At 36.9% G+C, this 15,172-nt stretch overlaps 2 protein-coding genes across 4 annotated transcripts in view; one reads left to right on the top strand and one right to left on the bottom strand.

Moving 5' to 3' along the window:
* CARPA (Carbonic anhydrase-related protein A) overlaps positions 1-15,172 on the top strand; it is a 226,296-nt gene that overhangs the window by 164,068 nt on the left and 47,056 nt on the right. For all 3 annotated transcript variants that reach the window (XM_033334282.2, XM_033334284.2, XM_033334283.2), the window contains exon 4: positions 9,173-9,364. In XM_033334282.2, the coding sequence (XP_033190173.1) occupies positions 9,173-9,364 (192 nt within the window). The remainder of the gene's footprint in view (positions 1-9,172; positions 9,365-15,172) is intronic.
* The window catches only part of P5CDh1 (delta-1-Pyrroline-5-carboxylate dehydrogenase 1), a 171,162-nt gene continuing 158,838 nt past the window's right edge, over positions 2,849-15,172 (bottom strand). Inside the window, exon 9 of the transcript XR_013058305.1 lies at positions 2,849-3,895. The gene's annotated coding sequence lies outside the window, so the exon portion shown is untranslated. The remainder of the gene's footprint in view (positions 3,896-15,172) is intronic.

Below are 15,172 nucleotides of genomic sequence, written 5' to 3'. Positions count from 1 at the left end.
AACTGGCTTCGGTGTACGCAGCAGTATATTTCAATCTTTTTCGAACCGTGTAACGTCTTTTGTGATTATTGAATAACGCGCTACTTTCTCTTTGTAATAGGAAAATCATTTCGAATACAATATGACTATTTTTATTTGACCCAGTAACGTAGCCATCAAACGAATGAGTATTAAAAATCTTGAGCGGCATCCAATTGAATCGCGAAATTGTGGAGCTCGCGATAAAGACTGTTTTTATAGAATCCATTAATCTTCATTGAACAATAAATCAAGATATAGATTATTTTTACGATATCAATTCCACTATATCGTCAGACTGTTCCAACGACTAGAATGCGTTATTATCTAAAAACTCGAGGAAAAGAGAAGAATCACTTTTATCGCGAATCTTTCATTTATCGATCTTTAATACTGAAATCGAAATGAATAGAAATTTCCAATCAACTACAATCTTCAGCCTCGTAAACGAATTCTAAAATTCTACCTATAAGGATTTAACGAATCAAAGTGACGAGTCAGAAATAGAATCCGTAAGAAATCTACGCCGTGCTTAATTTCTGTAACTCACGTTACTCGCGTGATCACTGGAAGCATGCAATTTTAGCTATTTTCACAGAAAGATAGTCGTATGATCGATAACACGACAGCGTAATATTTGCCGGAACACGGGCTGCTTGGTGGCAGAGGGGAGGAATTGTTACTTACAATTTATTTGAAAGCTCCATCCATATCCTTTTGTATCCTCGTCGGGTTATGCCCTGTCCTATTCTATTTCAGTCCCCGTCCGACCGTACACGGATCCATTCTACTCGCTCGCGTGGAAATACACGAGACCATCCTATTCCCCTTATGTCTGACCATATGCGGTGCTGTTCTACTGGGCATCCGTTTGAACTTACGCAAACCCGCTCCACTTCCTCCGCCTCTTGGCCCCTAACTTTATCAATAGCAGCCACGACAAATCCATACAAAATACGACGGCACCCCGACGCAATAGAAAAAGAAAGAAACACGACACTCGTTTCGTTTCGTTCGATATTCATTTGTAAGCATACAGATAAGCGAAATCGTGACGGAGTAGCAACGAATATTTGAATGTATTCGCCAAGATAATACCGTGACTCTGTAAACGTTCGTTCGCGAACTGGAGCTCGTTTACTCAGGGCAACGGCTTTCTGAATAAAGAGGTGCCATTGTTACTTTTTCCTCGCGAAAGAGAATTCCCTTCGACACGGCCATTGTTCGCGAATAAACCGCCAACTATCCGCGACCAAGCAAATACTCGGCCTCGTCCGTCAGTTTCGCTGCTTGCATCTTCTCCTCGAAATCAACTGTGCACAGAAGTGAGACAGAGTTATTACAGTTAATTATCATTCCCACGCCTCTGTGCGAATATCTCCTGTCGATATAATCAGTAGCGTTTTAGGCTTGATTTCATTCTGTTATTTCTTGTTTCCAGCACTCGGAATTTCGATAGAAGGAACTCGATTCGTAGACATTCCAGCTATACGAAAACTATGAATTTCCATAAATATCTGCAGTTTAACAATTATCGTTCCAGTTAATATATTGTCAATCCTAATACTTTTACAAAAATTCTATATATTCTCCAATTCCAACAATGTGCAAAACAATTATTTTTGCAAATGCGAGTAAAAATACTGTGGTATATAGCATCATGCATAAAATGCTTTCGTATATAGTATCGTCCACAAAAAAACCAGCGATTGCCATATCAGGCGAGAGCAATAAGCGTGTCAGCGTCCCTCGAGTCGAACGGAATTCCTCGTTCTTTATCCATCGAGAATAATCGGAGCTCTTGGCGTTCTAGTCCAACAGGAGAAACCAGAAACGTGGCCGGTATATAAATCGTCGTAACTGTCGTATAAACAGCGGCTGGTTGTTAATTAACTCGCGATCAGACTATTGTTCCATAAGAGTTGGGATTCCCGGCGCCGCGTTGGCTCCTTTTCACTCGGCGCGATACCATCTTGGTTGTCGATGCTCAGGTATAATCGTTAAATAACATTTGCATTTCGCCACGCTTTAAGCAGATTTTCAAGGATAGTCGCGAAGCGTTTCAAATTCTGTTGATTTGATTTTACGTACAATGGATCTCTGTTGATCGGATGGTTTTATTTAATCGAGTGAGAGACGTAAATTTACGAGATGAAATGATGATATTGCTTTTACGAACAGAGGTGTTAAGGTATCGAGAGGATTCGGAAATACAAATAGTTTACTTTATTCACACACAACAGTTATGCATATACAGGGTGGTTGGTAACTGGTGGTACAAGCGGAAAGGCGGTGATTCTACGCGAAAAAAGAAGTCGAAAATATAGAGTGAAATTTTTTCTTTTTTTTTTTTAATTTTTCCATCGAGACAACGATCTACAGTGAGATCCGTTATAACGAGACGCGATAAAGTGCACGCGTACCGAGCGAAAATTCAAAGTCGATTTTCTCGAAAACAAAGCCTCAAACGAAAAATTTTTATTCTATATTTTCGACTCCTTTTTTCGCGTAGAATCGCCCCCTTTCCGCTTGTACCACCAGTTACCAACCACCTTGTATATTACACTCTGACAACTTCTGACTTCTAACAGCTTCCAATCGTCCTTTGTCTCAACTGAGACCTGGCGCTTACACACGCATTCACATGTACAGTGTAAATGTATCATCCTAACCTAACAAGAAGAAAATATTGTCAGTGATACCTATGCACATATACAGATATACCTATTTTGACATTTTATTAAGAATTAATTGATATTTTATGTACAACTCGTTTCCTCCTTGTACGTGTTATAATTGTATTACATTTGAATGCAAATAAACACAATGTTAAATACAAGTCACACGTCACAAGCTACATGGAAATGAAGTATCCAAATGGCTAAAAGTATCTATAAATTTTATGGTAAGAATAAACGCACATTTCTCCGAGCCAATAATTCCACGAATAACTTTCTCGCCAACCCACCGAAAGGTCAAAATTCCAGGTAGTAAAATTGACGATATCAGGAGGAAAGGTAACATTAGAACCACCCATCACCCTATCAAAATCCCGTGAGACACTCGAGACAATTCCAGCTCCGTCAGAGCGAAGAATCCTTTCTGCGTGAATCCGCGAACCCTTTCGATCGATGGAAAGCGCGAAACTTTCCTTTGATGTTCGAAACTCAGCTAAAAGAAACTCGCCAGCCGCACTAATCACCGATGCGCCGATGAAGTTCGTTCACCGGCGGACGAACGAAAGGAAACGAAGAAGATTATACCGCAATGGTGTGGCGGTTCTTCGTCTCGTGAATTTTCCAGCCGCCGCCACGGGGAACAAAACCACGAGGCCACACGGCGATTCAGGAGAATTCGCGATGACGATTGTTCGTTCAGCGGCTGAACGACTTCCTGCTTCTATCGTTCGTTGCCTTCGTGAAGGAAAAGGGTGGAACGCGTCGAAAAGGCTCGTGAAGACGGTTTGAACTTGGAGGTCTTGTGGAAAGAACCAAGGGGACGGTCTTTGTGCAGATTCGGCCTCGTAGAACTGCTTCTCGCGAGTCTTCTTCCGGCGACGGCCTCATTGATCCGAGTTCGAAGTTGCCGAGAATGGAAAGGGGGATGAAAAAGAAGAGGGAGAAAGAGGGAGGATTATCCGCGAATTAGAATCGGAAAGGTGGAGATCCATCGGAGGGATAATGAGTTATGTTCTTTTGGGTGAGTTATGCTACTTCTTGGCGTCGTTGGATTTATATTCGCTCAAGTCGAAAAGACTCGACGAAGAGCTAAGATTTATTCCGGCTCTCATTCCGAATTTTTATTCTAATATTCGGCTGATGGTTTTCGATCATTTTTCATTTATTGGTGCTTTTTATCGTTATAGAGCTTCTTCGATCTGAAACAGATATGAAAGAATCGTCATTAATACGTGCGATATCTTTGTTCGTATTTTGTGTGAAAATTTGTCTCGCAAGACTAGCAGTCTTTGTTTATTAAAAGGCAAATTAAAAATTAGAAATTAAAAATTTCATAATTAAGCAGAGTCAAAGTGGCAACGAGATAGAACCGGTATATTCATTAAGAAATTCAGCGTACAGAATTATCGAAAGCGAAAAATATAAAGTTTTATAAATAGCAAATTCTTGAAAGGGACGAAGTTGAGAAAATAAGAGAAATAAGGGAAACGTAGGGAAAGAAAATAGCAGAGAAACCTAACGCACATTAAATACAATTTACTAGAGGAAACATCGGCAATCGAAGGAAACTTAATAAACCGGTTAAAGAAGGGAACGAAGCGAAAGAAAAACGGGCGCGACGAAGCGGAAACGGCGACATGTTTAATGGAAGAGAGTGGAAGAGAGTCAGGGCACAGCGTATGAAGTTGGCCGGAATAGAGCTCGGCCAGGGCCAGGCGCGGAAATCTATTGCAAAATAATAAGTTATCTGCCGGCGACTTTTGCCGACGTGTCGTCCGCGGCTGCTTTCTCCCCGAGGTTACCTCATTATTTCTAACTGATGACGCTATAATTCAGCTTCTCGCGACGTACAAGAAAATGGACTTCCCGGCCTCGTCTTGCACTTCGTCGGAACCTCTAACTCTCGTCTCTTCCCTTGGTTCTTCGCTCAACCAGTAAGTGTGTATGTGAGAGAGAGTGAGTGAGAGAAAGAGAGAGAGAGAGAGAGAGAGAGAGAACGGCGACAACGGCGCACAGTGTCTGGCCTTGCTATTCCGTCCAATTAAATGCCTAATCAATTATCCGCCAGTAGAGGGACGAGTTCACGCCCTTTCTTGCTCGTAGCTCCCGAAACACGTTCTCCTTGTCCCGTCAGCCGCCCTGCCGCGAAGAAATTACCAAGGTATCAAGGGGATCACCCCTGACCACCCCCGTGTTTCTGCCGCCTCGATAATTGGCCTACCCAACTTGCCGGAATTCGTGCAAGCCTGAATTCGTGTCGCGAACCTGTCAAACAACATTGTTCGTCCTTCGGGCAGCGCAGCCTGCTTTGGGATTTCGTGATGAGTATTTTGTGAAAGATTTATGTTTAGTGGCGTTTAATTGTCGCGTCGTGATTTGAAGAACGTTTCACTCGATTAAGTTTGATTTATGGAACTGGTATAACGTAGCTGTGTCGTGGTTAATTGAGATGGGGATTTTAGAGAAAGATATGACATTTCTCTGACTTGAATAAATCGTTTCACACAATCTACGTATCTCTGTATCTTTGAAACTACTGTAATCTTTGGATTTTTATGTTTCAATCTAACCTGGATCTCTCGTTCCAGCAAAGGAAAACGTTCTGTAACGTTGGAAGAGGACGTTTAACGTAAGATTGAGACGAGAAGTCACGCGTGCCAATGAGAATTTTCTCATATTTTGTTCGAGATTGGTATAACATTAGAAAGGTACGATTGGGTATTTAAAAATAATCAAAAGATTCGGCATTACGTTTCACATGAATACGTAAAACTCAGCTATCTAATTATAACCGTAAACGCAATCCAGAATTATCTTGTACCTAAACGTAGTCCATGTTAATACTTTTCTATTTTTGTCTGAAATTTCTTTGGAAAAAAGAAAAAGAACAGAGACTACTTTATTAAATAATCTGTACTTTGATCAGTAGCATTTAATGAATAGAGAAACCGAATATTTAATCTATGTTTAATCCACATGGTATTATTCTTAATGAATAAAGGAATCGAATCTATATTTGATCTATATAATAGATAACGAATAATGAAACTGAAACGAAATGACTCACAAGACTCCACTATGTTATTTTCCATCGTTTCGGCTCACGTATGTATATTCGGCACACGACTATTAACAAGAACGAGATGAGAATTACACGTGATTTCACAGATCTGAGAATTCGACCAACGTTTCGTTTTGCTGATGGCGTACTAATTAGAAGGTCGCCAGCAAGGGAAACGTTCCCGTGGTGGAAAAGACCGAAGATGAGAGCCACAGAGTTCAAGATAGAGTCGCGTGGGAGGTAATTTAGGAATTTGGGAGGGAGGAAATTTAGTAAAGCCTTGACCGTGCACAGGGCTCATCTGCCGGTCTTACGAACCCGACGCGAAATTAACGCTTTGTACACGGCTTCGAAACTGCGAAACACCGCGAAATAACGCCGGTGTATAAAAGGCCGCTTCATTAACTTCGTTACAAAGAACTCTTCCCTTTCTCCTCTCGCCTCTGTTGCGCATATGTATTCGTGGTATCAGTTAACATCTTGGCGATCTTGGTAAAATCTGTAACTTCTACAACTTTTCCTCCGAGCGTCGTTTTGACAAAAAAAGATCTCTCAATGAAGAACAATTATCATTAGGAATTACGGGAGAATCATTGGGAAGAGGTGACAATATGTTTTCTTTTCATTTTGGGGAAAATAGCTTAAGAATTTTCAGGAAAAATTGTAAGGAATTCATGTAGGAAAATAATTGGAGAATTTTTAATGAAACTGTAGTATGAATGTGTATAGTAAATAATTTAGATAGGAAATGACAATACGTTTGTGGTGAGTAAATAGTTTGAGAAGTGTCAAGGGAAATGGTAGATAAATAAGAGAAGATAATTTATTGAGAATTTTAATGAATATTGTAAAACGAATTTACATGGTAAATAATTTGGAAGGGAAGCGACATTAAATTTGTAAATGAAAATTTATGGAGCCTTGTTATGGAACGCTTTTACATTGGACATTACAATATTTTACATAAATTAATACTTTATATTTGTTATTTTATTAATATTTCGTAATGAATATTTTATCATGTGTTTAATACAAATTATAAATTATAAATTAATATTAATTTATCATTATAAATTAAATTGTTCAATAAAATAACCATATACATACATAGCTGATGTAGAGCGATTATATTTACGGTACTTTGATTGTGTTGTACGATTATAATGAAAGATCACATTAATTCCACAATGTTATTTATTTGTAATAAATTTTAAGATACATGCACGCGTAAGAAATAAAAGGACTATTGAAATGATTTTCAGAATGAAACGTCCATGCATAATGAATTCACAGTAATATGTCTGGCTAAAGACGGTTCATTACTACTTCCACTGCTTTGCTCCGTATCACACATGTATTCTTCGTTTATCTTGCATATAATCATCCTGTAATTTTTCTCTATAAATCTTTAATATCCTTGCATGAAAATTAATTATTATGCTTCCTAGAAATCTAGAGAGATTTATATAAAGTTAGATTGTGTTTTTGAAATAAACCATATTTTTGTTTCTATATAATGACAAAGAAAAAGGCGAATTCGATACGCTGTCTACAAGTGATCTTGATAAAAGAGATTTTATTGAAACAGATACAAAGCTTTCTATTTCTTTATTTTCCGTTCAAAGCGTGCTCATATAATATTTGACATATGTATATCTCGTATCGTGATATAACAACTTGCATTGCCTACATCATTCTCAAAAAAGTCATTATATAAAAACTATTGCAACCAATTAAATACACGATCATACGAAATATAATTGTTCAATTATATTTAAACAATTATTCGATAACATTTATTCAATTTCGATGAAAGGTAAACGCAAATCGTAATTGCGGTTTTATAGCACGGAACCAGGAAGAGGAAATGCACTTGTTTGGCGTACATTGATAGCATGAAAACAAAATAAATAAATTTGACATATATCTGATGCTATCCTAATATGAAAGCATCATTGTCTTTAGATAAAGGTTACACGAAACAAAGCAATACGTGAACACAGGAAAATAATTGTATATGGTGTGTCAGTACCACAGAAACACAATGACCAGATATCAATAAACAAATGATGAGAGAGCAGCAGTTATCGATGCAACAATTAGTAGAGTCATGATGAACGGTTTCGGGCGTTAAAGCGTGCTGGACAAAACCGATCGAAGAAGGTTTATTGAAGACAGTTTAATCGGTCGTTAATTCTTGCTTGAATTGTAGAACACATCCGCTACAAGCTGGTCGAAATTTTACGCAGATCGCCGATTAGTAATTCAATGGACGCCGGCTGGATTGAAAATTTCCCCCGGAGTAGCGGTGATTTAAATGAAAATGATTTGCGCGGCACGCGTAATATGGGATAATTGCGTTTCGTGCGGGACTTAATGGAGTTACGCCATTTTAATTATACATCTCGCGTCGGATCGTGTTTTCCTCTGTGGCGTATTCTTCGGGCCCCCGGTTTTTCATCGCGTTACCATCGCGACTTTTATTCAGTTTCGATGAAAGGAAAACGCCATTCGTAATTACGGTTTATAACGCGAAACCAGGAAGAAAGAGGAAACGTGCTCGTTTGACGTTTATACTTATATTTTCCGTTAAAATATCGCGAGGAATTTTTCATGGAAATTTACGTAAATTACCGTATCCTTGTGGAAATGGATTTATCGAATTTCAAACTGTAGAAAATATTTAGGTTGAAAAGCAAATGGAACGGGGCGAGAGAACCGTGGCTGCGGAGTGGGGAAGTTTCCAGTCGACAATATGGAAACGAGAGAGGGAAAATCGAAGTTACAAGAAATTTATCAGGCAGTAAAGTTATGAAAGTGATGGAAGAAACGTTCCTTTTCGAGATTTCGATCGATGGCAAACGCGACTATCATTTCCAACGGTTTTAGTATATTTTCATTTGTCAGGAACCGTGTTTGCTTTTCCTGCTTGATAAAATCCGTCGTTTTGCGTTTATTTTACGCTATAGATACAACTAGATTACAAAAATGTTACGTTAGTTTTACGTTGTGGATATAACTACGTTGATGTTACTTTATATCTACACAGCATAATCATTTTTTGAATAATTTTCTGCCTAATACGTTTTAATAAATTCATAGTATGAATAATTAACGATGATAATTTATCATACAGATTCGTTTACAGTAGCTTTAGTTTTTTCCATTTTTGTTCGTTTGTAATTATTTAAATTCTGTTTGAATCATATTTGAAATTTGGAATTTCAGAAATGGAATATTTTAAAATATTTATTGGAAATATAATGAATTGCCATTATAAGACCATTCTAGTCGAGACAAGACTTTTTCACATTTAATCCAGTTTAAAGTAGAACTTTAACAACAAGTTGGCTAATGATAGAATGGTAGATCGATTACGCCAACGAGTATGATTTCGAATTGATTTCGTTTTCAGGTTTCCGGGCATTTATACAACACCGGTCAGTTCCTGGTATTCAGAGCGGATCGGGAAGCGAAAGTGCGAGTCAATATAACAGGTGGCCCACTCGCCTATCATTATCAATTCGAGGAGATCTACATACACTATGGAATGGATAACGATTACGGATCGGAGCATCGCATTAACAACTACGCTTTTCCTGCAGAGGTGAGTAAAAGGTTTAAGAAATTAAACGCGAACGTGTTCCATTTCGCGAAAACGATTGCCGTTAGAAGAATATTTATTATAAGTGAAATTTAGCTGAAAGCTTACCAGAAAAGAGGAATTATAAGATTGTCCATTAAAAAGTGATTATGAGAATTTATTAAAATATGCAAGGTACAAAATTATGAAGAGAGAATGTTATATTCCTAAACCGTAGCTAAATATTACACAGGCAAACACATATTCTTCGTGCACAAAAATCGTTGAAATCTATTTCTATTTTGTAAAAACGATTGAAATGATAAAAATCAAAAATGATCGCTTGACAAACCGAGAAAGAATGTCGCGCAAAACGTAGCGAAATTCGTTAACAATTTTATGGCCGCCGGTTGAAAAGTCGAAATTCCAGAGACTTCGGTCGTACGCGGAATTTAATATCTGCAGTCCGGTGAAACTTGATAAAATCCGGTCATGAAATTGGGAAAAGAAACAGGTAAAAATAACAGAACAGAGAAAGAAACGATTTCATATCACTTAAGCTACGAAACGAATCTAATTTCAAACAATATCACTGTTTTATTCTGTACAAAATAAAACTATGGAATAGAAAAATAGAGGAAATTCATTCGAACGAAAATAAAATATAAATTAGGAACAACGTATTTAACGTACGATGGGAAATTATTTGTTAAGCGAAAAATTTTAAAGTCATTGAATTTTTCACCGACATTGACCATATTGATCATTCTCGACTCAATATTGATGGTTCTCGTTGAAAATCTGTCAGTGCCTCTGCCTTTAATTATATATTATCACGAGTCTTCGTTTCAATGTGGAAATCGAAATCATCGAAACGAATCTCTTTCGTGTCTCTCTTCCCACTTTCAGTTTAACGTTGAAAAAGTAAATTCAGTTGTTTCCTGTTTTCATCTTTTTTTTTTTTTTTTACTGTGCCGTTCCAACAGAACAAATGGTAGGCAATTTTTGTCTGTCCACTTTTTTTTACGCGTTGCTGGTCCCATGGTCGTTCTTGCTTATTGCCTAAAAATTGCATTCTGACGAAATTCAAAATCACACAGCGTGTCGGAGCTATGGGATGAAGAAAGACACGAGGTAGTAAATTATCAAGTGACATATGGTCGGACCACTTTAGAATTCGAGAAAGTGTAATTAAAGTGTGCAGGACACGTAGGCACCGAGAGATCTACGAAAATAATTGAAACGATGTACGATAAAATCCATAAACTAATTTTGTCAAATTTTATTCTATCTGTTCGACGCTGTATTGCTAGATTTAATTAACACGCCATTATATTAAAATTGAACAATCATATTTTGTACCAATTATTAATTTTAATATTTCCAATATTAAAATGAACACTCCTCGATCGATAAAATGCTAGCTACACTAGGTTGAAAGTACAAAACAGCCTAAAAAATATTAGTTAGATCTCTGATATTCGTAACGAGAATCATCAACGAATCATGGACAAGGTTAAGGGTGCAACCAGGACGCAGGAACCTGACAGCGTAGTTAATCGAAATTAATCACGGAGCCGACTTCGTAACGAGACAAATTAAACATTCGTTAAACGCGACGTGACGATGACCCAATTAACTGCGACCTGCTCATCCTGCCGGCAAGCAGACCCTCTCCACGTGCGACCCAATTCTCGTCTCCTGGACGGTCGGCGAACCGCGAAAGAATATCGTCGAGCTACGTTGCCCGTCCTCCACGACTTCTCGATTTTAATTAGTGTAGAAGGCAACACGCTCGTTTCCACGATTTTGTTCCCCGTGGCGGAAAAATATAAAAGTTACTTTTCCTGGGAGTCACCTTGGACTTCCAAATTAGGCTATGATGTTGGAGGAATTAATGTATTTGATATTTTACTCGTAGACGTATATTTTCCATATGATTTTGGAATTCCTTTTTTACTGATACATCGACGATGATAATTTTTTTTTATTGAGAAATGCAACATATTATACATTATTCCATCACATACACTATTTTACATCACAAAACACGAATTACACGTATATTATTTTCTTAAACTGTTAAGTATCATTTTTAAAAAATGAAACAAAGTAACGAACGGACAATGACAACGTGACAGATGTCAGTTGATTTTGCTTTCAATAATAAAAGAACGAAAGTAGAAAGAAAATTATTTGAATGACAAAGATCCATCTTAAAAATACGAGGGAGAAAAGATCGTCTCGCACTCAGAACCATTTAATTAAAGAAAAAAATAATTAAATAACTTCATTGGCTTTTGAGGAACCAACTTGTAGCACTTATAATTTCATGAGCTGGGTATCTTTAAAAACCAGTAATTATCTCACTCGATGCTATCCTAAAATTGTAGAGATGATATAAATACGGTGCAGTATTAATATGCGCACACAGTATTCTACCGATTGATATTTCGCGTCTCACTACCTATTTCGATGAAATTAATATCGGATTCTCGATAAAATTCCAACGAAAGTAAATACAGCGCCGCATGATCAAATGGAAATATCCAAATAATCTCCATGCAAATATCCAAAAATTTGATAACACTTTATCTCCGTCATTCATTGTATTCACTAACGAATTCATTTATACCATACGAAACCATATTCGTCTAACATAAGTAGTCAATGGTAATTTCTTCTTTCTTTTTCCTTTATTCCACTTAAACATATTTTTATTGTGTCTTATACAAATAATCTATTACTATTTTTAATGAAACGCATAAAACCATTCATCTTCCTTCACAAGCCAAAAGTTTGCGAATCAATATACTCGTTGGTAAAAATGATCAATCTTATTAATTGGTTAAAATAATTCAACTAATCTTTCTACTATCAAATACAAAAACACATATGAAAATCAAAGAAATATCAATACCAATATTGCAACACCGTCTTTCTGAATCACCAAAAAAATAAAAAGAAGTAGAAAGAAACTATTTTCCACTTCAACTGCCCTTCAAACTATCTTACACTTGTCCATACCTCTTCAAACGTAATTCAAACTTGCAACTAACTCTTTCACTATCGATATAACTCTTAGAATTCCCACATTTGACATGAACAAACCGGATCAAACGACGTCAAACCACACAGAAAGAAGTTGCCCGAATGGATCATAAGCCGGAAAACAATTATTTTCGAATCAACGCGGCTGCGACGCGGTTGAAATCGATTCGAGGTTAATCGAGCACATAATTCAGCGGCAACGCTGCGTGTTTGCACGCAGCAAATCCGAAATCCACACGCGAGCAGGTGCGAGCGGGACGCGGCGCAATCAGCGGCCGTGCTTGTGGCCCGCAGCCGCATCCATTTTCACCGCGTCCTTCTTTCGCGCTTTTTCCGACCTGTTTTCCGCCGCGCCGACCGTGTAACTCTCGCTGACGAATGAACTGGCGAACTACCACTGCGTTGAATGATAAATCCTCAACTCGTCGCGTTTCCAGATCTGTGTACGCGTATGTACGGCTGTGTACATTCCCATTCATAAGTATTAAGACACTTGGGGAAACTCAAGTTAACCTGAGAAATTATTAGAGAATTGTCAAAACGTTTAATTCTCAGCAGGAACCTCTAATAATTTATCTACTAATAATCTTAATGAATTGCCAAGTCAAAAGTTGTAGATTATGAACTTCTAGTTTATAATTTTAAGACTTGAACGATTTGTAATTCGCAAAATTTTCTGCAGCGCTCATATTTGTTTCGTTGTTGAACTTGATGCTATTACGCAAGAAAATTATTAGAGCGTTGATAATTTGTAAGTTGCATGTTGTAAAAATTCAATAATATTATTATTGCAATGCCGTGCAAGGGACAAAATTAATGGATTAATTTATTTCTTGTAACAATATCGTACATATTTCGTGAAATTAACGTTTAATAGCATTGAATATTATGTTTCCCATTGTTGTCTAAATAGAACTTCAGAAATGGAAACGTATTTTCATTTTGTGCATACACGCGACTTTAATTGCTGGGAGAAATAATTTCCTTCTCCTGTGAAAAGGTTATGAACATGTAGATTAACCAAGGAGAGTAAAGAATACTTAATTAAGATTTCTTAAAAGCATGATGTAATTTCGTATTCATAAGTGCTTTAAATATGTAAGAAAATTGTAATTCGTTCTGTAGGGAAAGAAATGTGCGAAGGAATATTAATTTTGGCACAAAAGCAGGAAATTCTCCGAAATTCTAAACGGAATCCTCATATATCCTCGTTTTAAACATGATTTTCTAAATATAAGATAACTCGTAATAATTTCGAATTAAATTTATCAATCTGAGTGTCAATATATCACTCTCTTTAAACGTATCAACGTTAGCTGTAATTGAAATTCCGCGGAAATTACATGAAACTAATTTCGTGTAACATTATGAGTTTTGTTACTTTTGACATTGAGAAATTGATGCTAATCTTGAAAGCTACATATTCGAATCAATTAATTTTCCAATTGTATATTTCGAATCCCAAGATTCTTGAATATATTCGTATTCCTGTATCGCATACGTATTATATGAACGGTTCTTTTACTCCCAGTAGCATAAGTCAACTGCGCGCTCAGTAGTACAAATCAATCATAAACGGCCAGGCTGCTTCTGTTGACATAAACAAACGTTCCACGATAAATTTTACAACGATGCAGCTTAGCATATATCAATGAATCATCGGCAGTGCGAGTCAATAAATATTGAATCATTAACAATTCCAGTGGCAAGAGTCAGCCTTGAATCATTAACTATCAGTGAGAGTACATATCATAACTGGATGCGTGGTCTGGCATAATAATTCCAAAGCTACCATCTACAAACATTGATCTATGTATGTACCTCTACGTTTCCTCATTTTATCTACATATTTTAATTAACTCTTTCGATTATAGTAATGTTTTTTTGTACAACTTTTGTCCTACAACTGTACGATAATAATTAATATAAATATTATAAATAGACTATCTAATATGATAGAATATTATAATGTTGGAAATAAAACAAAAATTTATTTCAGTAATTTTAAATGTTTTTTATCTATATACAAAAGAATTAAAGAAATCGTAAAATAACTCCGTACAAAGAACAAGCTCGCTAAACCATTTATTAAGGAAATAGAAAAGACCTTGAAACACTAATGGCCGGAACTAATATATTGAAAAGTAGTGGTAATTACGCTCAATAATAATGGCGGAAGATCATGCTAGCCGCAAGGCAATTATGATTAAAAATTACTCTTGTTCCCGAGCTACCTTTTACGTTAACTGTTATTCGTAACTGTTCGACGTGCGTGTTCTCAAAAATATTCACGTAGATTCATTTAGCAATGGGAACAAGGACAGGCCGATTTTACAGTTCTATTAAGATCATTCCGATTCTTCATGTCGCAATTATTTATTTAGTTACACGCGATTCTTCGGTCTCAACGAATCACTGATTGTTTTTAATAATCACGAGAAACAAAGTCGAATGAATCGACCATTACATGCTTCATGACCTGTTCCAGTCGTATGTGCTTTTCTTTTTTCTGTCTGTTTTTTCATTTCATTTTACGTTTGTTGTTTCTCGTTTTATCAGAAAGGTAGATCATTGCGACGGCAAACACAGCTGGTCCATCGTCGTTTAATTGCAAATAAAATTTTAATCTGGAAAGGGATTGCATTGATTCCCGGCGTAAACTGCCTCCGCGATTTCCATTTTTATTCGACCGGGACTCTGTGCATATCTGCACGCAAATCGATTGCCGTTCGAATTCGTAAACGACCGAGAAAAAAGGAATGAATGATGCGTCTATCTTTC

This window comes from Bombus vancouverensis, chromosome 4, assembly GCF_051014615.1.
Source record: "Bombus vancouverensis nearcticus chromosome 4, iyBomVanc1_principal, whole genome shotgun sequence".
NCBI classification, from domain to species: Eukaryota; Metazoa; Arthropoda; class Insecta; order Hymenoptera; family Apidae; genus Bombus; species Bombus vancouverensis.
Note: the sequence above shows the minus strand (reverse complement) of the source record. Positions and strands in the feature narration are given on the sequence as shown.